This window comes from Microtus oregoni, unplaced genomic scaffold (assembly GCF_018167655.1).
Source record: "Microtus oregoni isolate MIOR12 unplaced genomic scaffold, Mior012 000000F_ref0000247, whole genome shotgun sequence".
NCBI lineage: Eukaryota > Metazoa > Chordata > Mammalia > Rodentia > Cricetidae > Microtus > Microtus oregoni.
Window position 1 is genome coordinate 46229959 of NW_024543059.1, and position 23525 is coordinate 46253483.

Consider the following 23525-nt stretch of genomic DNA (forward strand, 5'->3'; position numbering starts at 1 on the left):
CCAGATCACAGTCCATCATTGGAGGAAGGAAATCAACCAAGGCTGGAACCCAGAGGGCAAAGGCTATACAGAGGTCATCGAGGGTAGCTGCTTACTGGCCTACTTCACATGGCTTGCTCAGTCTGCTTTGCTATAGAAGCCAGGACTATCAGCCCAAGAATGGCCACAGACACTTGGACTGGGCCCTCCCCAACTGTGCACTCGTTGAAAAAATACTTCATAGCTTGATTTCATGGAGGCTTTTCTTCAAATGAGGCTCCTTTTTCTCTAATGTCTGTAGCTTGTGTCAAGTTACCAAACAAAACCAGCCAGCACAGTGAAAGTACTTACTCAAGAGTAATGCAAGTAGGAGCTCACTGTGTATTGTGTTGTCCTTAATGTCTTATATAAAAAAGAAAACTAATTTTCTATCCCGATAGAAAGAATGTTAGTGATTTATTAAGTGATGTGCATGCACATAACTAGGTATGTGATGGAGGAAGGTCATTGGCTAATAAAGAAACTGCTTGGCCCTGATGGGTTAGAACATGGGTGCGTGGAGTAAACAGAACAGAATGCTGGGAGGAAGAGGAAGTGAGTTCAGATGCCAGGCTGCTCCTCTCTGAGGCAGACGCGAGGAAGCTCCGACCCAGGATGGACATAGGCTAGAATCTTCCTGGTAAGCGCACCTAAGGGTGCTACACACATTAATAGAAATGGGCCAAGCAGTGTTTATATGAATACAATTTGTGTGTTGTTATTTCGGGGTATAAGCTAGCCAGGCAGCCAAGAGTCGGGCTGTGGGAAGAGGCCCACAGCTCTTACTACAGGTATGCACCTATAATTTTATAACAATCCATCTTCCATAGCAACATTCTCTGACCCTGTCTTCCCAGTGCATACTTTTGAACTTCTACATTGAGCAATGTACAGAAAGGATGTTTACTGAAGGAGGTCAAGGGTGGAAAACAATAGCAATTGAGTTTCTGCCTTATTGCATTATAGGTAAGAACAAGAATTATATAAGGGCTCATGGCTACCTAACCCCAGAGGAGATCAGGGAGAGTGTGTAGCATTGATTTTGCCTTAGTTCTATATTCTGATTTCTTGCAAGTCTTGATGAGAAATATTGTCCGGAACAGTTCTCATCATCTTATGGAGGATTAAAAGGTACAATGCTTATTGTCTCATCGTTCTCTCTGACAGGCTGTTTCATCCTTACCTGAACAAATGCTGCTGTCAGCTGTGTATCTGAAGAAGGTTTGGAGTGTGTGTGTGTGTGTGTGTGTGTGTGTGTGCATGTGTGCCTGTGTTCTTTCTATCTTTAAATGGATCCTAGTACCAATATTCCAAACAAACAACCTTACTTTGATAGTTAGTTATGGTCAGTACTGATTCTGTCAATGGTACTATTTTCCATCAGTCTGATAGTTCATTCTTGTTTATGGTCACTTACTTTTGGGTATCAAATGCTGATAATTTCTTTAATTCTTTATCCAATAAATTCGAACAATGTGAATATCTCTTGATGCATTAATCATTTGTCAGTAGCATTGCTATTATTTACCATAGAAGCTTCTTCAGATATAAATGTTATGTTTTGTAGAGTAATATCATATACTGAAATTTGTTTTACTATTGCTTCAGTCACAGAAAATCAGCCTGAATACACCTCTCCATCACGGTAGGATTTTAGAGTGTTTAAGAATGAATGTTAAGTTATAAATTGAACCAGGACTTAAGAAGCTAGTGTTGATTGAATATTCTATTCTTGACTGTATTCCATGTGATATACTTTATGTATTCGTATAATCATGTTTTAAACATTTATATCATTGTAATTGTCTTGCTAGTTTAGCAGATGTCGTCCAAAGATTTTGATTAATTTCATGATCACTTAGTTAAGTAGTAGCTATCTCATGAATTGAATGCCATCCTGTGCATTTTCTTGCTCTTCTAACTACATTGTGATGGTCTCATATAGAAAGTCAGTTTTTCTTATTGTGAACTGTAGGTTAGAGTTTTCCTGAGAAAACTATTCATAGCTCAATAGATTGTTTTAATCTTTTGACATTTTTAATTTAATAGTCAGTGCATGGGTACATCAATCTGCCATCAAAGATTGGAGCAAAAAAACCTCAGTTAACTGTGTGCATAGTGTCATAGGTTGGAAATGAACAAGATGAGAGAAGTCCTGGAACCACTTTATTGTATTTGCACTGCATGTGCACACACACCACATCACATTTATCACGTTCATCACCTATTCAAAATGCATTTCTAATTTATTCTCAGTTTTGCTTACTCTTCAAACTTCCCAAGTGATGGAAGTTTTTTCCTTTTTATCGGGTCTTTGTTTCCACATGACATCAGGCTTCTTGAAAACTTAATGTACATTTTACTTGTCTTCAAGTTTCTTTCCATGAAGTTTAGAATTTTTTTTGTTTTTTTTTCGAGACAGGGTTTCTCTGTAGCTTTGGTGCCTGTCCCAGAACTAGCTCTTTTAGACCAGGCTGGCCTCGAACTCCCAGAGATCTGCCTGCCTCTGCCTCCCGAGTGCTGGGATTAAAGGAGTGTGCCACCACCGCCCGGCGAAGTTTAGAATTTTTGTTAGGAAATTATGCTTCCTGTTTTTACTGAAGAATCTCAGATGCTAAACAATTTTGAGTTCAAGGAATCTTGAAAACTAATAAAAAATATCCTGAGCACAACAAACTAGATTCAGCATCTTAGATAAATATTTGTTCTGATGGAACACCCAAAGTGCATGTGGAAATATAAATGGCCCAATTCTGGTTCACATGTTCATTAACTAGAAGACCAAGTGTCTTCTTTGCTGACCAGTATTTGATTGAGTGCTTCAGCAGTAGAATAGGGGAGTGAGTCAAATGTTCTAAGTGGAAGAGAAGAAGAAGGGCATTGAAAAGTGAGCACAATGGTAGATTAGACTGACTTTAACAAGGGAAGGGCAATATTAAAAGAAACAACGTGGTGGTCAAAAGGACTAAGTGTTTGGGCTTACAATTGAAGGCAATAAAGTTATTTGTAAGTACGCAGGATATTGAAAGTCTCTTAGAACTACATGCTAAAATAGGCCTGAAAGTAATTTGTAAAAATATGTTGCTTTTTGTGCTTAATTGTGAGAAATGACAAATTCCAATTTTCTTTTGAAATTTCCTTGAGCTATGGTGATGTTTTTATAGAAAACAGAAAACTATCACAGAGGGCAGGCTAGAGAGTGTTCCAGGAACTGGAAGGAACACAATGAAATCTATCTGTGATCCAGGGCAGCTGCTTACTTTCATGTGTATCTTTTCCCAAGTCAGATTCAAATGTGCAGCAACAATATCTTCATAGAAGTAGGAACGTATCTAGGCGTGGGGTGGGTACTGACCCTCATTTACCTTATTTGGCTCAATCAGGGAGCTAGCTGCTACTCAGGTTCTTTGAACCCATACATTCAGGAATCTGCACCTTCCTGGGATGAATATTTAAAGGCTGGAGGACACCACTGAAGACTGTAAAAGATGGAACAAGAAATTATATCTTATAGAAGGAAGATATCTAGAGAATATAGAGGGAAACAGAGGCAAAAGTACAAGGGATCTGCCTTTCCAGAAGTCTCTGACCTCAACTGAGCACATGTGAAGGTTTTTTAAATGCTCAGTGGTAGCTGAATAAGCCTGAACTAATTAGGAAGCTTAACTGTGTTATTTATGTTGTAACAATTGAACCTCCCTGAGAAGAGCATTCCTACCACTAATGTACACATTTAGGTGTTCACTTGTAAGTTTAGTATTCAAGCATTTTAATGTGTTTTTGTGCCTGAATTAGCTGTTTTGTATGAATGGATGTGATGGTTTCATGACAATGTTTTTTTCCTATTCTAAAGAATGAAGGCTACCATTTGTAAATTATATAGTTTGGTGCTTTATGAACAGAATTAGAATAAAGACACTGTTTCCTTCTGCCTTGCTTTGGTCTATCATTCTATTTAAATTTAAGTTGGAAGGCTATATGAGAAATTGATTGTAATTTGGGTGCAATCATCAGGACAGACCCTTTTCAAGAAAATGATTTTCAGGTTCCAACAATTTATTGATTGAGATTGACACTATTTGATGTGGAAGTATCTATGAATCCTTATTATGCAGTGCAAAGATTGGGAGAACTGGAGGCAGAAACTAACAACTGAAAGAATTTTATAAACCAAATGTTTAATAGCAGTATAAAGAAGTAGCATTTGCTATTCAAATAACTAAACTTTCAGAATATTTTATAAGCTATTACTCACATGGGTTTTTTTTTTGTGTGTGTGTTTTTGCTTTAAAGACATTACTTCAAATCGGAGTCACTGATTTCTCTTTGTTCAAGGATTGAGAACAAAGCTAGCTTTGAAACACAGGTAATCACAGCCTTTTTGAGATAAATTCTTGCTCTAAATATCTTCTTTGTGGTGTAGAACTATTAGAATATAGCAGTTGTCAAAATGCCATACTTTGAGAATGACAATTAGTCAGATAAAAGCTTTTATAAAAATTACAGCAATTTTTAATGTCTTAATGAGAAAAATACTAAAACATGTTAAATATTTTAACACCATGAAAATTGACAGTGAGGTAAGAAATATGTAATCACAGGGAAATCATAGGTTAAATAGTTTTACCACAGTAAGGATAATTTGAAATTTGGGAGTATTTGGATAAGTAAACATTAGAAGTTTTACTTTTGATTTTGAGTGGTGGAATTTTTATAATTTTCATGCTTTTCTAAATATGTAACCAGCTTGTTAATTATGTTAAATAGGGCATCTACCCAATAACTTTTGTTTCAAAATAATGTATTATAGAGTATGGAACTTAGAAGTAGTTTTCTAAAATTTTTTTTAAGTTTTACTTGTGATAATAAGTTTTATTTATTTATTTATCATTCAGTTATTTATTTTAGAAGAACTTTCTATGTCTTAATACTCTAATTAGAAAAATATTATTTAATGTTTAAAAAATTATAAATTCAAAAATATTTCTCTTTAAATTAGTATAATAATAGATTTGAATTACTTTGTTCTAATAATCTGTTGGAGCCAGGTATCATAGCACACATGCTTTATCCCAAAACGTGGGAGACAGAGGCAGGTGTAACTCCCCATGAGTTCAAGGCCAGCCTGGTCATAATGAGTTCCGTCTTGGCCAGCAAAGAATATATAATTAGTTACAAAAATAATACTTATAAGATCTTCATAAAATTTTAAAAATTTTCAGTTCCTTCAGTTATGAATAACTGTCCCCCTTTCCCTATATCCTCGCCAGCATGAGCTGTCATTTGTTTTATTATCTTGACCATTTGGATTTAGGTAAAATGAAAACTGAAGGTGGTTTTGATTAATATTTCTCTGATAACTAAAGATGTTGAACTTTCTTTTTTTTCAATTATTTATTTATTTTTAATTAAAAATTCCCACCTCCTCCCCTCCTCCCAACTCTCTCCTCCTCTCCCCATCCCCTCCCCCTCTCTATTCAGTTCAAAGAGCAGTCAGGGTTCCCTGCCCTGTGGGAAGTCCAAGGTCCTCCCCCCTCCATCCAGGTCTAGGAAGATGAGCATCCAAACAGACTAGGCTCCCACAGAGCCAGTACATACAGTAAAATCAAAACCCCGTGCCATTGTCCTTGGCTTCTCAGTCAGCCCTTATTGTCCGCCACATTCAGAGAGTCTGGTTTGATCACATGCTCCATCAGTCCCAGTCCAGCTGACTTGGTGAGCTCCCATTAGATCAGCCCCACCGTCTCAGTGGGTGGGCGCACCCCTCGCGGTCCTAACTTCCTTGCTCATGTTCTCTCTCCTTCTGTTCCTCATTTGGACCTTGGGAGCTCAGTCCAGTGCTTAAGCGTGGGTCTCTGTCTCTAGTTTCATCCATTGCCAGATGAAGCTTCTATGGTGATATGCAAGATATTTATCAGTATGGCTATAGGATGGGGCCATTTCAGGCTCCCTCTCCTCAGCTGCCCAAGGATCTAGCTGGGGACATCTCCATGGACCCCTGGGAACCTCTCTAGAGTCCAGTCTCTTGCCAACCTTCTAAATGTTTCACAGACTTTTGCTTCATGTTTTGAGGACTCTCTGCCTAGTTCTGCATCCCATGATTTGTTTTCTTGATATTTAGTTTTAGTTCTTTGTATGTTTTAGGTGCTAATCCTCTATTATGAGACGTATCACTGGTAAAGGCTTATTCTATTCTGTTTGCCATCTCTTGGCTTAAATGATGTCGTGCTTTGATACGCAGAAGCTTTTCAGCTTCATGGGGTCACATTTATTAATTGTTCATTTTATGTCTGTGCTATTGGTAACTGGTTCAAAATTTCTGGCCCGTGAAAAGGAATTCCAGTCTAATCCAGACTTTTTCTTCAATCAGAGTCAGCATTTCTGGTCTTCTGTTGAGGTCTTCAACCATTTGTACTTGAAATGTTTGCAGAATGATAGATATGGATCTATTTAATTCTTCAACACAGAACCATCTAGTTTGACCTAAACCACTTATCTAAGATGCTGTGGTCACACAGAATTCTTCAGACACCATAGGCTGTGGCTAAGGCTATTATTGGTTGCACTCTACAACATAATAGGAAGAACCTATTGCTGGAGACAACACTTAGGTATATCATCAGCTGTTGCCCATCTAGAAGCTTCAGTCCTGCTGACTAGTATTCATAGTGCTGGATGGTACACTTCAAGCTGACAGAAGAGAAATGTAACAATATCACCAGCTACAAATGCTGTTGCTTACAACATCCACCTTCCTGCACCATATATTGGTCCCATAGTGGCACAAATAACCAGCCACTTTATGATTAGATTTAGGTACTGCATGTTATGGAATACATAGCTGACATTGGTAAAGATTTCAAGAACATGTGACTAAACTGTTAAAGGAATATAGCACAAAATGATTCCTAAAAACATACCCATATACCCATAGATCAATATCTTACGTAGTCCTCATCAGAGAAGTTTCCTCTTGCAGAAGATGAGAATCAACATAGAAATCCATAACTAGGCAATATGCAGAGAGTGAGAGATTTTGAAGCACCTAGTTATAAATTGGATGTCTTCATCAAACCTTCCACTTTAATGCTTAATGTTTATGTAGAAAAGAAAGCAGAATGATTATAATAGCCAGTGGTAATGGATAAGGTCAAGGAAATAGTGTCTTCCAGACACAACGGGACCAAGACCAATGTATGTATAATTTCTGAGACTGTGTGAGTACACAGATGACCTGCACAGGTTCCAATCAGACAGAATCCCAGCACTGAGAAGGGGAAGAGAACACGGGCTCCTACACCTAACCAGAAAGCTATTTGTAATTGATACCTGCTGCCAAAGGGAAAATCAGTGTTCTGCTTGGAGTGTCACTGGGTATATTGATAACACTGCAGGGCAGACCTGATGACGGGAATTGTTGATCAACACAAAGCAAACTCTGTAGGATTTTGTGTGCGTGGCGGGGCTGTTTTTGTTGTAGCTTTTTGTTTTATTGTTTCTAAGTTTGTATTTCCATTTTGTGTGGAGCTGGGGAGGTTTGAGAGAAATATTGTAAACTGGGATGGGTAAGGGAGATGGGGAAAATCTGGGCACGAGAGTGGGGAAAACATGATCAAAAGATATTGTTCATGGAACGTTTTTAAATAAAATTTTGAGGAAAAAGCTCTTTATGTAATTGAGATATACATATTTTGCTACAACAGTCAGCTCTAGATTGAGGCCCTTGATAACCAATGGTAACAGCACAATTTTAATTTTGTTTAATTTTTGCACTCAAAATCTTAAAAACTCACTCAAATTTTTTGCATCATGTCTTAATTTCAAGTTTTGAAGAATGTCTACATAGTTTTTCAGTGCTCACTTAAATCTACAGGATCATTCTGAAATCCAGGAAGTTAGGTTTTCTGCTTCTGGGCATTTAGATCACGTGTGATTATAGTTTTGTGGATTTCCTTCTGTTTGGATTTTCATTTAGCAAGTCATCTCTGAACTTAATGAATGTAAGGTAAATTCTCCACCACTCAGCCACACACCCAGCCCTTCTAGTCTTCTTGTTAAAATCTATATATAGCTTTTTAAACTGGAAATTCAGGATACAGTCATTTAGGCGTTTTTTACTCCTTCATCCATTTTATAAATGCTGGGACCAGACTGACATGTATTTCAATGGTATTTTAAGACTTATAAATCTTCAGTTGGTATAATGTCAATGATGTTTCATCACAGAAGCTTCTGTGTTAAGGTTACCCAGTTCACGTGACTTAATTATGAAGTGATGACTATTATTCTTATGCTATTTAGATAGCAGGGGGTCCATGTGAATTTTTTTTTTTTTTAAATTTATTTATTTATTAAGGATTTCTGCCTCGTCCCCACAACCGCTTCCCATTTCCCTCCCCCTCCCCCGATCAATTCCCCCTCCCTCATCTGCTCGAAGAGCAATCAGGGTTCCCTGACCTGTGGGAAGCCCAAGGACTGCCCACCTCTATCCAGGTCTCGTAAGGTGAGCATCCAAACTGCCTAGGCTCCCACAAAGCCAGTACGTGCAGTAGGATCAAAAACCCACTGCAATTGTTCTTGAATTCTCAGTATTCCTCATTGTCCGCTATGTTCAGCTAGTCCGGATTTATCCCATGTTTTTTCAGGCCTAGGCCAGCTGGCCATGGTGAGATCCCAATAGAACATCCCCATTGTCTTAGTGTGTGGGTGCACCCCTCGTGGTCCTGAGTTCCTTGCTCATGCTCCGTCTCCTTCTGCTCCTGATTTGGACCTTGAGATTTCTGTCCGGTGCTCCCGTGTGGGTCTCTGTCTCTGTCTCCTTTCATCGCCTGATGAAGGTTAATATTCCTGAGGATGCCTATGTGTTTGTCTTTGGATTCACCTTCTTATTTAGCTTCTCTAGGAACATGAATTATAAGCTCAATGTCCTTTATTTATGGCTAGAAACCAAATATGAGTGAGTACATCCCATGTTCCTCTTTTTGGGTCTGGCTTACCTCACTCAGGATAGTGTTTTCTATTTCCATCCATTTGTATGCAAAATTCAAGAAGTCCTTGTTTTTTACTGCTGAGTAATACTCTAATATGTATATATTCCATACTTTCTTCATCCATTCTTCCGTTGAAGGGCATCTAGGTTGTTTCCAGGTTCTGGCTATTACAAACAATGCTGCCATGAACATAGTTGAGCATATACTTTTGTTGTATGATAGGGCCTCTCTTGGGTATATTCCCAAGAGTGGTATTGCTGGATCCAGGGGTAGGTTGATCCCGAATTTCCTGAGAAACCGAAACACTGCTTTCCAGAGTGGTTGCACAAGTTTGCATTCCCACCAGCAATGGGTGAGTGTACCCCTTTCTCCACAACCTCTCCAGCAAAGGCTATCATTGGTGTTTTTTATTTTCGCCATTCTGACAGGTGTAAGGTGGTATCTTAAAGTTGTCTTGATTTGCATTTCCCTGATCGCTAAGGAAGTTGAGCATGACCTTAAGTGTCTTTTGGCCATTTGAAGTTCTTCTGTTGAGAATTCTCTGTTCAGATCAGTGCCCCACTTTATAATTGGGTTGATTAGCCTTTTACGGTCTAGTTTCTTGAGTTCTTTATATATTTTGGAGATCAAACCTTTGTCAGTAGCAGGGTTGGTGAAGATCTTCTCCCAGTCAGTGGGTTGTCTTTTTGTCTTAGTGACAGTGTCCTTTGCTTTACAGAAGCTTCTCAGCCTCAGGGAGTCCCATTTATTCAATGATGCCCTTAGTGTCTGTGCTGCTGGGGTTATACATAGGAAGTGGTCTCCTGTGCCCATGTGCTGTAGAGTACTTCCCACTTTCTCTTCTATCAGGTTCAGTGTGTTCGGACTGATATTGAGGTCTTTAATCCATTTGGATTTGAGTTTTGTGCATGGTGATAGATATGGATTTATTTTCATTCTTGTACAGATTGACATCCAGTTTTGCCAGCACCATTTGTTGAAGATGCTCTCTTTTTTCCATTGTATACTTTTAGCTCCTTTATCGAAGATCAGGTGTTCATAGGTTTGTGGGTTAATGTCAGGGTCTTCTATTCGATTCCATTGGTCGACTTCTCTGTTTTTATGCCAATACCAAGCTGTTTTCAATACTGTAGCTCTGTAATAGAGTTTGAAGTCAGGGATGGTAATGCCTCCAGACAATCCTTTATTGTATAAGATTGTTTTGGCTATCCTGGGTTTTTTGTTTTTCCATATAAAGTTGATTATTGTCTTCTCCAGATCTGTGAAGTATTTTGATGGGATTTTGATGGGGATTGCATTGAATCTATAGATTGCTTTTGGTAGAATTGCCATTTTTACTATGTTGATCCTCCCAATCCAAGAGCAAGGGAGGTCTTTCCATTTTCTGGTGTCTTCTTCAATTTCTTTCTTCAAAGACTTATAGTTCTTGTCAAGTAGATCTTTCACTTCCTTGGTCAGGGTTACCCCAAGGTATTTTATGCTCTTTGTGGCTATCGTGAAAGGTGATGCTTCTCTGATTTCCCTCTCTGCTTCCTTATCCTTAGTGTATAGGAAGGCAACTGATTTTTTGGAGTTGATCTTGTATCCTGCCACATTACTAAAGCTGTTTATCAGCTGTAGGAGTTCTTTGGTAGAATTTTTGGGGTCGCTTATGTACACTATCATATCATCTGCAAATAACGAAAGCTTAACTTCTTCCTTTCCAATACGAATCCCCTTGATCTCCTTATGTTGTCTTATTGCTATTGCTAGAATTTCAAGCACTATATTGAAGAGGTATGGAGAGAGTGGACATCCTTGTCGTGTTCCTGATTTAAGTGGGATGGCTTTGAGTTTTTCTCCGTTTAATTTAATGTTAGCTGTTGGCTTGCTGTAAATAGCTTTTATTATATTTAGGTAGGACCCTTGTATCCCTATTCTCTCCAAGACCTTTATCATAAAGGGGTGTTGAATTTTGTCGAATGCTTTTTCAGCATCTAGTGAAATGATCATATGGTTTTTTTCTTTCAGTTTATTTATATGGTGGATTACATTGATAGATTTGCGTATGTTGAACCAGCCCTGCATCTCTGGGATGAAGCCTACTTGATCATAATGGATAATTTTTCTTATGTGTTCTTGGATTCGGTTTGCCAGTATTTTATTGAAAATTTTTGCGTCGATGTTCATGAGTGAGATCGGTCTGTAATTCTCTTTCTTGGTTGGGTCTTTTTGTGGTTTTGGTATCAGGGTAACTGTAGCTTCATAAAAGGAATTTGGCAATGACTCTTCTGATTCTATATTGTGAAATACATTAAGGAGTATAGGTATTAGTTCTTCTTGGAAGTTCTGGTAGAATTCTGCATTGAAACCATCTGGTCCTGGGCTTTTTTTCGAAGGGAGATTTTTGATAACCATTTCTAATTCTTCGCGAGAAACCGGTCTATTTAGATCATTCACCTGGTCTTGGTTTAGCTTTGGTATGTGGTACTTATTTAAAAAAATGTCCATTTCTTTTGTATTTTCTAGTTTTGTGGCATACAGGCTTTTGTAGTAAGATCTAATGATTCTCTGAATTTCCTCTGTGTCTGTGGTTATGTCCCCCTTTTCATTTCTGATCTTATTTATTTGCGTGTTCTCTCTCTGTCGTTTAATTAGTTTGGATAGGGGTTTGTCGATCTTGTTGATTTTCTCCAAGAACCAGCTTTTTGTTTCATTGATTCTTTGGACTGTTTTCTGTGTTTCTATTTTGTTGATTTCAGCCCTCAGTTTGATTATTTCCAGTCTTCTACTTCTCCTGGGCGCGTCTGCTTCTTTTTTTTCTAGAGCTTTCAGGTGTGTTGTTAATTCCCCAATGTATGCATTCTCCGTTTTCTTTAAGTGGGCACTTAGTGCTATGAACTTTCCTCTTAGCACTGCTTTCATTGTGTCCCATAGGTTTGAGTATGTTGTCCCTTTATTTTCATTAAATTCAAGGAAGACTTTAATTTCTTTCTTGATTTCTTCCTTGACCCAGGTGTGGTTCAGTAGTTGACTGTTCAGTTTCCATGAGTTTGTCGGTTTTTTGGGGGCAGCGTGGTTGTTGCCTTCTAATTTTAATCCGTGATGATCTCATAAGACACAGGTGGACACTGATATTTTTTTGTATCTGTGGAGGTTTCCTTTGTTTCCGAGTATGTGGTCAATTTTTGAGAAGGTTCCATGAGCTGCAGAGAAGAAGGTATATTCTTTCCTATTTGGGTGGAATGTTCTATAGATGTCTGTTAAGTCCATTTGCTTCATTACCTCCAATAATTCTCTTAATTCTCTATTAGGTTTCTGTCTGATTGACCTGTCCCTTGGAGAGAGAGGTGTGTTGAAGTCTCCTACTACTAGTGTGTGTGGTTTGATGTCTGCCTTGAGTTCTAGTAATATTTCTTTTACATAAGTAGGTGCTTTTATATTGGGGGCGTATATATTCAGGATTGAGACCTCCTCCTGATGAATTGTTCCTGTTATGAGTATAAAGTGACCGTCTCGGTCTCTTCTGATTGATTTTAGTTTGAAGTCAGTTTTGTTAGAAATTAGTATGGCCACACCTGCTTTTTTCTTAGGACCATTTGCTTGAAACACCTTTTCCCAACCCTTTACTCTGAGTAGGTGCCTGTCTTTGTGGTTGAGATGTGTTTCTTGCAAACAGCAGAATGTTGGATCCTGTTTTCGTATCCAATCTTTTAGCCTGTGCCTTTTTATAGGTGAATTGAGCCCATTAATATTAAGTGATATTAATGACCAGTGGTTGTTTACTCCGGTTATTCTTATTGCTTTTGGTAGTAGAGATTGTCTCCCTTCTTTGAGATGTGCTCGTGAAGGGTCATTAGATGCCTGGGTTATTGTAGGCAGTGTTGGCAGTGTTGGATTCCTTGGGTTGCGATTTTCCTTCTATTACTTTCTGTAGGGCTGGATTTGTGGCTACGTATTGTTTAAATTTGTTCTTATCCTGGAATGTTTTGTTTTCTCCATTGATAATGAATGATAGCTTGGCTGGGTATAGTAGTTTGGGTTTGCATCCATGGTCTCTTAGCTTCTGCAGAACCTCTATCCAGGACCTTCTGGCTTTCATAGTTTCCATCGAGAAGTCAGGTGTAAGTCTGATCGGTTTACCTTTATAAGTTACTTGCCCTTTTTCTTTTGCAGCTCTTAATATTTTTTCTTTAACCTGTATATTTTGTGTTTTGATTATTATATGGCGAGGAGATGTTTTTCTTTGATCCAGTCTGTTTGGTGTTCTGTATGCTTCTTGAATATTTAAGTGAATATCTTTCTTTAAGTTGGGAAAGTTTTCTTCCATAATTTTGTTGAAAATATTTTCTGGGCCTTTGAGCTGTGACTCTTCTCCTTCTTCTATTCCTATTATTCTTAGGTTTGGTTTTTTTATTGTGTCCCATAGTTCCTGAATGTTTTGTGTTGAGAATTTGTTGGCTTTGCTGTTTTCTTTGATCTGTTCGTTTATTTTCTCTATGGTGTCCTCAGCATCTGAGAGTCTTTCTTCTAGCTCTTGTACTCTATTGATTATGCTTGTTTCTGTAGACTCTGCTCGTTGGCCTAGATTTTCCATATCCAGCTGGTCCTCAGTTTGTATTTTCTTCTTTGCCTTCATTTCAGTTTTCAATTCTTGAACTGTTTCCATTACCTGTTTGATGGTTTTTTCTTGGTTTCCCAGGGTATCATGTACGTATTTACTCATTTCTTCAAACTTTTTGTTATACTTCTCATCCATTTCTATAAGGGCATTTTTTACATGTTGTTTAAGGGACTCTATTATCTTCATAAAGTCGATTTTTTCCATTTCTTCTGTGTTAGGTTGTTCAAATACTTCTGTTGTAAGATCATTGGGTTCTGATGTTTTCATGTTGTTTTTCGGATTATTGGGAGAATTCTTGCCTTGGCGCCTGCCCATCTCCTCCTATTGATCCTATCCAATGGGTCCTTTAAAAACCGGATCAGGTTTCCCTGCTGGCCAAGGGCTCCGCTTACAAAATGCCCTCACTCTCTTTCGTGGTTCCTGCTGCAGGCCAAGAACCCTCTCACCCCTCTGAAGGATCTTCAGGACAGGACCAGGCTCCCCTTGTGCCAGTGACCTGGCCAACCAAAGGCCTACCTCTTTGATTCGATTGTAGTAGGGCGATCTGCTCTCCTTATTGCATGCCTGTTCCCGCCGCTTGGGTCTGCCTCTGCGCTGGTCCCCGAAAGCCTCTTCCTGTATGCGGTGTTGCTCCGCCGCGTCTGGCCGCCGCCGCTCCGCCGCGTCTGGCCGCCGCCGCTCCGCCGCGTCTGTGGTCCATGTGAATTTTAAATTGTCTTTCTACCTTGTGCTGGTGCATTAAAAATGCTGAATGTGTAATTGCACAAGGACATCTCCTCTACTATTGCTAAGTGTAGGTAAATACCTGGAACATTGCAGACATCAAATGAATGCTAGATGCTTTTCTTCATAATAATACTATGCTCCATTAACATCCTCTCTTCATTGTGTTTAATATTTCATCGAATATTTATATACTTTATATGAATGTAAATGATTAACTTATTGCTTTTTAATTCTTTTTTTCTCTAATCTCTAAAATTTTCATCAAAGTATTTTTTTGGTACATCCATCTTTTCCTAAACAAAACTAATTCTAAAATATTTTAATTTTTCTCTGCATGGTATAGTCTGTATTCCCTTGCCAAGTCAATGTCTTATTTCAATACTAAATTTATTTTCTCAATAGAATTGTTTTTAAAAAAATCTAGTGCTATAGTATATCGAGCAAATTAATAATTATCAGGTAAATAGTTACTTTTAAAATTGTGTTTCAGTTTTGGTGAGGAATGTAAGTTCCATATCATGAGCTTAGTGCCTTGTTGAATTCTGAAGGTGAGCATTTTTCTAATTCTGCTTTTAGGCTTGATTGTTTATCATATGTGACTATATAATATGTACAGAAGAGTTGATCTCAAGAGCAGGCAAATGGTTTTCTATGAAAATATACTGGTTTGGGGGAACACAGGGGCGTTTAAGGCAAGTTTTATCAGTGTAACAATCCCAGCTTTCATGGGACTCATTGTGCAGCCGGCTGTCCTCAAATTCACCAAGACCAACCTGCCTCTGTCTCCAGACTGCTGGGAGTAAAGGCATACACCACCACACCCAGCAGAAAATATACCAGTTTTTAATTTTTCTCTTAAGTTTAACTGAATTCAAAATAGGAAATTCAGCTGTGTTCTCTTATGATGTCTCATTATTGTTATCGATTTTAGCAAGACATTCCTGAGAATATTCTGGAAAATGGTGCAGATGACTTACCAATGGCTTCCGAGCAATACAGAAATGTAGAAGCCCAAGAAGGTAATGCACACACTTTACTTGTAAGATCATTAGACAGGGCTATGTTTAAAACACGATCACTAATTTCATATTAACTAAAACAGAAGTGAAATAACAATAAGTTAGCCCACAACAACTTTCACTCAAAAGTTGAAATAAGAATTCAGTAAAAGAGTTGCCCTTTATTTTATTTTGTTTTATTAATATATTTTTAGTTTCTGAGAATTTCATACCTATGTATTGTATTTACATCATTTTCACCCTTCCCACTATTCTTCCAACATTCTCTGTGCCCCAAACACACCTCAAATTTGTGACACAGTATCTGTGTTGATACTGTTGCTATAGACACACACGTGTGTGTCGTTGTAGTGTTGCTTATTTCTACACTTGTTTAGTGCTGACTTCTGGAATTTCATAACCTCTCACAGAGATCAACTCTGGAAAGAAATCAAATGATTTGTGCTCTGTGAGCTCCTGGTTGTCTACAGCTCTTCATCTAGGGATTGTGTCTTGTGAGATTTCCTTCTGACATATTGGCCTATGAACTAGTGTTGTCCTTATGCAGGTGTTCATTAAAAATCAAACTCTTGAAATTTCATGGTAGCACCATCCAAGTCATGCATAGAAGTTTCCATGTAGCAGCTAAAGCGCTGGACCTCTGATTTTTACAATCTATCCGCACCTACTTTTGCTATTTTCCCTTTGCCTTCGATTTAAGGCTGTGTAGGTGGGGGCTGGGCACCTTATGGTCACTTCTTGTACTTTGACTAACTGGAGATATTTGTAATACCTGTCTGCTGCTTAAATGAACTTCTCTAATGAGAAATAAGACTTAACAATTATTTGTGGATGTAACTATGGCTCTAGGAATCACATTTAGAACACAGTAACTACGCTGATATAAGAAAATGATACAGCCAGGCGGTGGTGATGCCCGCCTTTAATCCCAGCACTCGGGAGGCAGAGGCAGGCGGATCTCTGGGAGTTCAAGGCCAGCCTGGTCTACAAGAGCTAGTTCCAGGATGGGCACCAAAGCTACAGCGAAACCCTGCCTCGAAAAACCAAAAAAAAAAAAAAAAAGAAAGAAAGAAAAAAAAAGAAAATGATACTGTAGGTTATTCTTACGGTCAATGATTTCTTCAGTCATCAGTACTTGACTAGATTTACAGAACCAGTCATGAGTTGCTCATTGACTGAGCCTTAAAACCAAGGATACAGCTGTTGTTACTCCAAAAATTAAAATACCATTATCACACCTTGGGTACCTTTTTCTGCTGGCGGGATTATTGACTGCCTATTACTCTTGGTGTTTTGCACAGCACTATGAGAGCAGTCAAGTCAGTTCCAACTCATTTCCTCCAAATCTTACATCTGAAGTTTGTAGCTTCTTTAGTAACAGGGTCTTACATTAAAATTATTTTGCTCATTGCAATGAAGACAATAAATTATTTCCCAGTTCTTGTGTGTGTGTGGGTATGCTTGCAAGCACATAATGAATGTATTTAAGTCTATGACATATTAAGTTATGAATTTTAGAAAGTGTGGTAATTTATGTGATATTTATTAATTTCTAGGTGAAATTGGTCAATTATTTATGTATCTTGAACCTGGCAATATGTAGTGTTATATACTAATATAACAAATGATATACTAATATTTCTATAATTAGCACATTTATATAAGATTCTAAATATTAATCTATAGAATATATTTAATTGAAATACTTGAATAATTTTTTCTAAATTCAATATATTTTAATATATTATCATAAAACATTTTATCTAACTGCGGCTTTTATTGTATTTTTTAATTTACTGTATGGATTTGTCAGAAGAAGCAGAAGTAGAAACAATACCGAATTTAAAGCTGGAAAATGAAAATGTTTGCAATAAGAATGAAGGCTATCAACAATTGGTACGTTACTGTTTAAATTGAAATTTCTTACTTAGTACTGTTTGGTTTAATGATATTACCATAGGACAAAGTAAAGTGCATATCAGGCTTTTATGTGCAATCACTAGATTATAATTTAATATTAAAATAAAAGGCTTTATCTACTACAAAACACATAGTATTCTTAGAATCTAGTCCCACAGGTAATCATTTTCTTATGTTGTTCAGTAAATTATTATGTGATTATTATCCATGTTTTATGTTAAGCTTTTTACATGGCTGGAGATCCTCATGACTCTACATTTAAAATAGTGGGTTTTATAAACTAAATTTGTGGTATAATGATTACACTCAATCATGCAAAGGAGTAAAAATGTTTTCTTTATGGTCATTGGATTATTTCCAGGTCCTCATTTTGAGTAGATAAATTAGTCATATAGTTAACTAAAGTGCCTATTAAAAGAATGTTTGCTTCCACAATGGGGGCCTAATTGTGAAGGAACAAAGAAAATATTTTACTCAATCCAATGGAGAAAAAACTTATTTCCTAATTCTATTCCAAAGTCCATCATGAATATGTATATATTAGGAATTGAATTAATGTAGAGAAATTCTCAAAGATTCAAGACGCTATTTATTTCCCATTTCCGGGATCTTTCCAAGGACATAACACAATACCATACTCACTGCAGTATGAAAACATTCGAAAGATATTTTTAAAACTTTGAACTTACATAAAGCTTTATAGTGACTATCTAGTATCTGCTGAGAAATTAAGCACTGACTCTTCCAGATGGAAGCCAATGCTATAGTGATAGAACATAAAGCATGGAAAAAGCAACTGTTTTGGGTCAGATGGGTACATTTTGATTCATACAGAATAGGAGCATTTATGGTATGGTGTTATCAGAGATCAAAGCATGAAGGCCGAGATGTCTTAAAAGATGAGTGTGAGTCCATGTCAATTCAGATAACATTTCTGAGCACATAGAATAATGGACATCTTCTCATAACTTGTAAAGTTCTCTTGTATGATGAGAAATCTAGGTTTGGTTATTCTTGAGAACATGTAAGAAATGTGGCAATTATGTATTTGGAGATTATTTCTGTTGATTGAGGAACATTTGCATACAGTACCTACTTTGTATTACAACACTATTGTTTAAAACTGATATAGAAAAATATTTCGGTCTTCTTTATCATTTTGTTCAAGTTTTTTTCTATCTATAAGAAATTATATGTCAGTTCTGTTGGATCTATTTACTGAAATTAAGCATCTTCTGCCTTATTTCCTTCACATGTAACATGGCATAATATAAATACATTTAACATGATACTTATCTTCAATTAGTTCTAACCACAAACAGTCATAGTTATAGCATTTCATGTTAATCTTGTACTAAAGGAGTGGCCCTATTAAGAATACAACACTTATTTCATAAACATCCTTCAACTTTACTATGAAGTAAAAATTACTTTGATATATTGTAATATGAAAATAATTGTCTTTATTAATATATTCACACCAGAGATCACTTTGTCTACAAATGCATTTCCTCTTTTATAGTCCTTGTATATAATGGGTTACCATGAGAAATGAAAGATGAACTTAAACTTGAGTATATATATATAAGATTTCCCATTCAAATATCATGGTCTCAAAGATGTACTGCATATATTGTCAAGTACAATTCTCTTATAGTCAAAAATTAAGGTATATTCATAGAAAAAAAAGACCTTTCTAATACTCATTACTAATACCATTTGACAGAGTGTTTTTGACCCTAATCTACTGGAGGAAGCTTCCAGAAAAGCTGACCAATCATGTAGAAATGATACAGGAAAAAGTGAAATAAACCAAGGTAAGAGTCATCATGAAGATTTTATGTAAGACAAATGCTATCTTTTGGATCTGGATTATCTCATTCAGGATGATTTCTTTTAGTTCCATACATGTACCTGTAAATCTCATAATTTCCTTTTTTATTAATTTTTTATTTTTATTGAGCTACACATTTTTATCCACTCCCCTCCCTTCCTTGCCTCTCCTCGTCTACCCTCTCTCATGATACTCCCATGCTCCCAATTTACTCAGGAGATTTTGCCTTTTTCTCCTTCCTCTGTAGATCCTATGTATGTCTCTCTTAGGGTCCTCCTTCTTGCCTAGTTTCTCTGGGGTTGTGGACTGTAGGCTGGTTTTTCTTTGCTTTATGCCTAAAAGCCACTTAAGAGTGAATTCATATTATATTTGTCTTTCTAGGTCTTTGTTACCTCACTCAATCTGTTTTTTCCAGATTTATCAATTTTCCTGCAAATTTCAAGACATTATTTTTTACCACTGAGTAATACTCCATTGTGTAAATGTACCACATTTTCCTTATCTGTTCTTTGGTTGAGGGCCATCTACGTTGTTTCCAGGCTCTGGCTATTACAAATAATGTTGCTATAAACATAGTTGAGCAAATGCCCTTGTGGTATGATTGAGCATCATTTGGGTATATATTCAACAGCAATATTGGTGGGTCTTGGTAGGCAGATTGTTTACTAATTTTCTTAGAAATTGCCATACTGATTTCCAAAGCAGCTGTAACGTTTGCACTCCCACCAGAAATGGAATAGTGTTCCTGTTACCCCACAAGGTGGAATCTAAGAGTTTCTTTGATTTCTCTGATTGCTAAGGATGTTGATCATTTCCTTAGGTATCTTACAGCCATTTGATATTAGTCTGTTGAGAGTTCTCTGTTTAAGTCTGTACCCCATTTTTATTGGATTATTTGTTCTTTTGATATCAAGTTTCTTGAGTTCTTTGTATATTTTGGAGATCAGTCTTCTATCTGATGTGGGGTTGCTGAAGATCTTTTCCCAATCTGTAGGCTGACGTTCTGTCATGTTGACCGTGTCCTTTGCTTTACAGAAGCTTCTGTTTTAGGAGGTCTCATTTATTAATTGTTCCTCTCAGTGTCTGTTTTACTGGGTTATATTTAGGAAGTGATCTCCTGTGCCAGTGCGTTCAAGTGTACTTCTGTTGACTGAGGTTTCTGTCCTGCCCGGTCCCATAGCCATTCAGTCCCAAAGAAACACACACAGGTCTACATTAATCATAAACTGATTAGTCTATTAGCTCAGGCTCCTTATTAACTCATACAATTTATATTAGCCCATAATTTTTTATCTGTGTTACTCACAAGGCTTGGTACTTTTTTATTGATTTTTATTGATCTTTATATTTTTCTCTAATCCCCTCCCTGCCTCTTCCCTCCCCTTCAACCCTCCACCAAGGTCCCCATGCTTCTAATTTACTCAGGAGATCTTGTCTTTTTCTACTTCTCATGTATATTAGATCTATGTAAGTTTCTCTTAGTGCCCTCATTGTTGTCTAACTTCTCTGGGATTGTGATTTGTGGGCTGGGTTTTGTTTGGTTTTGTTTTATGTTTTAAAACCACTTATGAGTGAGTACATGTGATACTTGTCTTTCTATGTCTGGGTTACCTCAATCCAAATGATGCTTTCTAGCTCCATCCATTATTGTCTGCAAATTTCAAAATGTCGCTATTTTTTCTGCTGTGTATACTCCATTGTGTAAAAGTACCACATTTTCCTTATCCATTTTTTGGTTTAGGGGCATTTATGTTGTTTCCAAGTTCTGGCTATGACAAACAATGCTGTTATGAATATCGTTGAGTACATGTCCTTGTGGCACTATTGAGGATTCTTTGGATATATACCCAGAAGTAGTATTACTGGGTCTTGAGGAAGGTTGTTTCCTAGTTTTCTGAGAAATTGCCACATTGACATCCAAAGGGGCTGTACCAGCCTGTATTTCTACCAGCAATGCAGAAGTGTTCCATTTACCCCACAACCTCTCCAGCATAGGTTTTCATTAGTGTTTTTGATCTTGGCCGTTCTGTTTTTTAATTTTATTTTTTCTTTTTTATTGGTTTTTTATTGAGCTCAACATTTTTCTCTGCTCACCTCCTTGTCTCTCCCTTCCCCTTCAAGCTCAGCTGGTAGAGCAGAGGACTGTAATGGATGATCTTGGCCATTCTTACAAATGTAAGATGGAATCCCAGAATTGTTTTGATTTGCATTTCACTGATGACTAAGGATATTGAACACTTCCTTAACTGTCTTTCAGCCCTTTTAGATTCCTCTGTTGAGAGCTATCTGTTTAGATCTGTACTCCATTTTTTATTGGATTTTTTGTTCATTTGATGACCAATTTCTTGAGTTCTTTGTATATTTTGGAGATCAGACCTCTGTCTGATGTGGGGTTAGTGAAGATCTTTTCCCATTTTGTAGGCTGTCATTGTGCCTTGTTGACCATGTACTTAGCTTTATAGAAGCTTTGCAGTTTCAGGAGGTCCCATTTATTAATTGTTTCTCTGAGCATCTGTGCTGATGGGGTTATATTTAGGAAGTGGTCTCCTGTGCCAATGCATTCAAGTGTATGTCCCACTTTATCTTCTATAAGTTTCAGTGTAGCTGGCTTTTTGTTGAGGTTCTTGATCCATTTGGACCTGAGTTTTGTGCATGGTGATACATATTGGTCTATCTTCATTCTTCTACATGTTGATATCAAGTTATTCCAGCACCATTTGTTAAATATACGTTCTTTTTTCCATTTGATATTTCTTGCTTCTTTGTCAAAATTCAGGTGTTTGAAGGTGTGTGCATTTATATCTGAGTCTTTGATTCAGTTCCATTGGTCTTCCTGTCTGTTCTTATGCCAATACCAGGCTGCTTTCAGTACTGTAGTAGAGTTTGAAGTCAGAGATTGTGATGCCTCCAGAAGTTCTTTGATCGTATAGAATTGTTTTGGCTATCCTGGATTTTTTGCTTTTTCATATGAAGTTGAGTACTATTCTTTCAAGGTCTGCGGCGAATTTTGCTGGGATTTTGATGGGCATTGCATTGTATTTGTAGAGTGCTTTTGGTAAGATTGCCATTTTTACTATGTTAATTCTGCCTACCCAAGAACATGGGAGATCTTTCCACTTTCTGGTGTCTTCTTCAATTTCTTTCTTAAAAGTTATTTTTTTTTGAGTCAGGGTTTCTCTGTAGCTTGGAGCCTGTTCTGGAACTAGCTCTTGTAGACCATGCTGACCTTGAACTTACAAAGATTTTCCTGGCTCTGCCTCCTGAGTGCTGGGATTAAAGGTGTGCACCAACACTGCCTAGTTTTTTCTTTAAAGTTTTTTTTTTCAAATTTTAAATTCTTGGCATACAGGTCTTTCACTCACTTGCTCACCTCATGTTATTTTCTATGGTTTGTGACAATTGTAAAAGGTGACGTTTCTCCAATTTTTTTCTCAGCGCATTTATCATCTGTAATATCAGGGCTACTGATATTTTTGACTTAATCTTGTATCCTGTTATATTTCTTAAGGTGTTATGAGTTCTCTGGTAGAATTTTTAGGATCACTTAAGTATATTATTATATTTTCTGAAGATAGTAAGAGTTTGACTTCTTCTTTTCCAATTTCTATTCCTTAATCTCCTTTTGTTGTCTTATTGCTCTAACTAGAACTTCAAGTACCATATTGAGTAGATATGGAGAGTGGACAACCTTGTCGTGTTTCCTCTGCAAGATGTTTATTACTAAGGGGTATTGAATTTTGTTGAAGGCATTTTTATCATCTAATGATATAATCATTTTCTTTTAGTTTGTTTATACAGTGGATTACATTGACAGATCGTCATATGTTGAACCATCCCTGCATCTCTGCGACAAAACCTCCTTGGTCATGGTGGATAATTTTTCTAATGTGTTCTTGGATTCGATTTTTAACAGAAACAAAATACTCTGTTGTGTCAATGTACCTCATTTTCATTATTTATTCGTTAGCTGGAGGAAATGTAGTTTGTTTCCTATTACTAGCAATTGTAAATAAAGCAACAATGAATGTGACTGAGCAGGCATATCTGTAGTAGGATATAGAGGGGTTTAGCTATATACCAGAGAGATGTATAGATGGATTTTGAGGTGGATCAATTCCAAGCTTCCTGAGAATACACCACAGTGATTTCCATAGTGGCTGCACAAGTTTACATTCTCATATGTAATGAATAAGTGTTTCAGTTTCTCTATATCCTCACAAGCATGAGCTGTCATTTGTTTTATTTATCTTAACCATTCTGACTGGGGTAAAACAAAATCTCGAACTAGTTTTGATTTGTATTTCACTGATGAATAAGGATGTTGGCCATTTAAAAATGTTTCTCAGCTATTTGTTTCATCTTTTGAAAATTCTCTGTATTTTTGAATACCATTTTTAGTTGAGTTTTTTTTTTGT

The 23525-nt window shown here is 37.1% G+C and overlaps 1 protein-coding gene across 1 annotated transcript in view; it reads left to right on the forward strand.

The window, feature by feature from the left end:
- The window catches only part of LOC121464656 (ankyrin repeat domain-containing protein 7-like), a 30757-nt gene extending 14648 nt beyond the window's left edge, over nucleotides 1–16109 (forward strand). The window contains exons 7-8 of the mRNA XM_041677715.1: nucleotides 15269–15356; nucleotides 16057–16109. Of these exons, the coding sequence (XP_041533649.1) occupies nucleotides 15269–15356; nucleotides 16057–16109 (141 nt within the window). The remainder of the gene's footprint in view (nucleotides 1–15268; nucleotides 15357–16056) is intronic.
- The last annotated feature ends 7416 nt before the right edge of the window (nucleotides 16110–23525 follow it).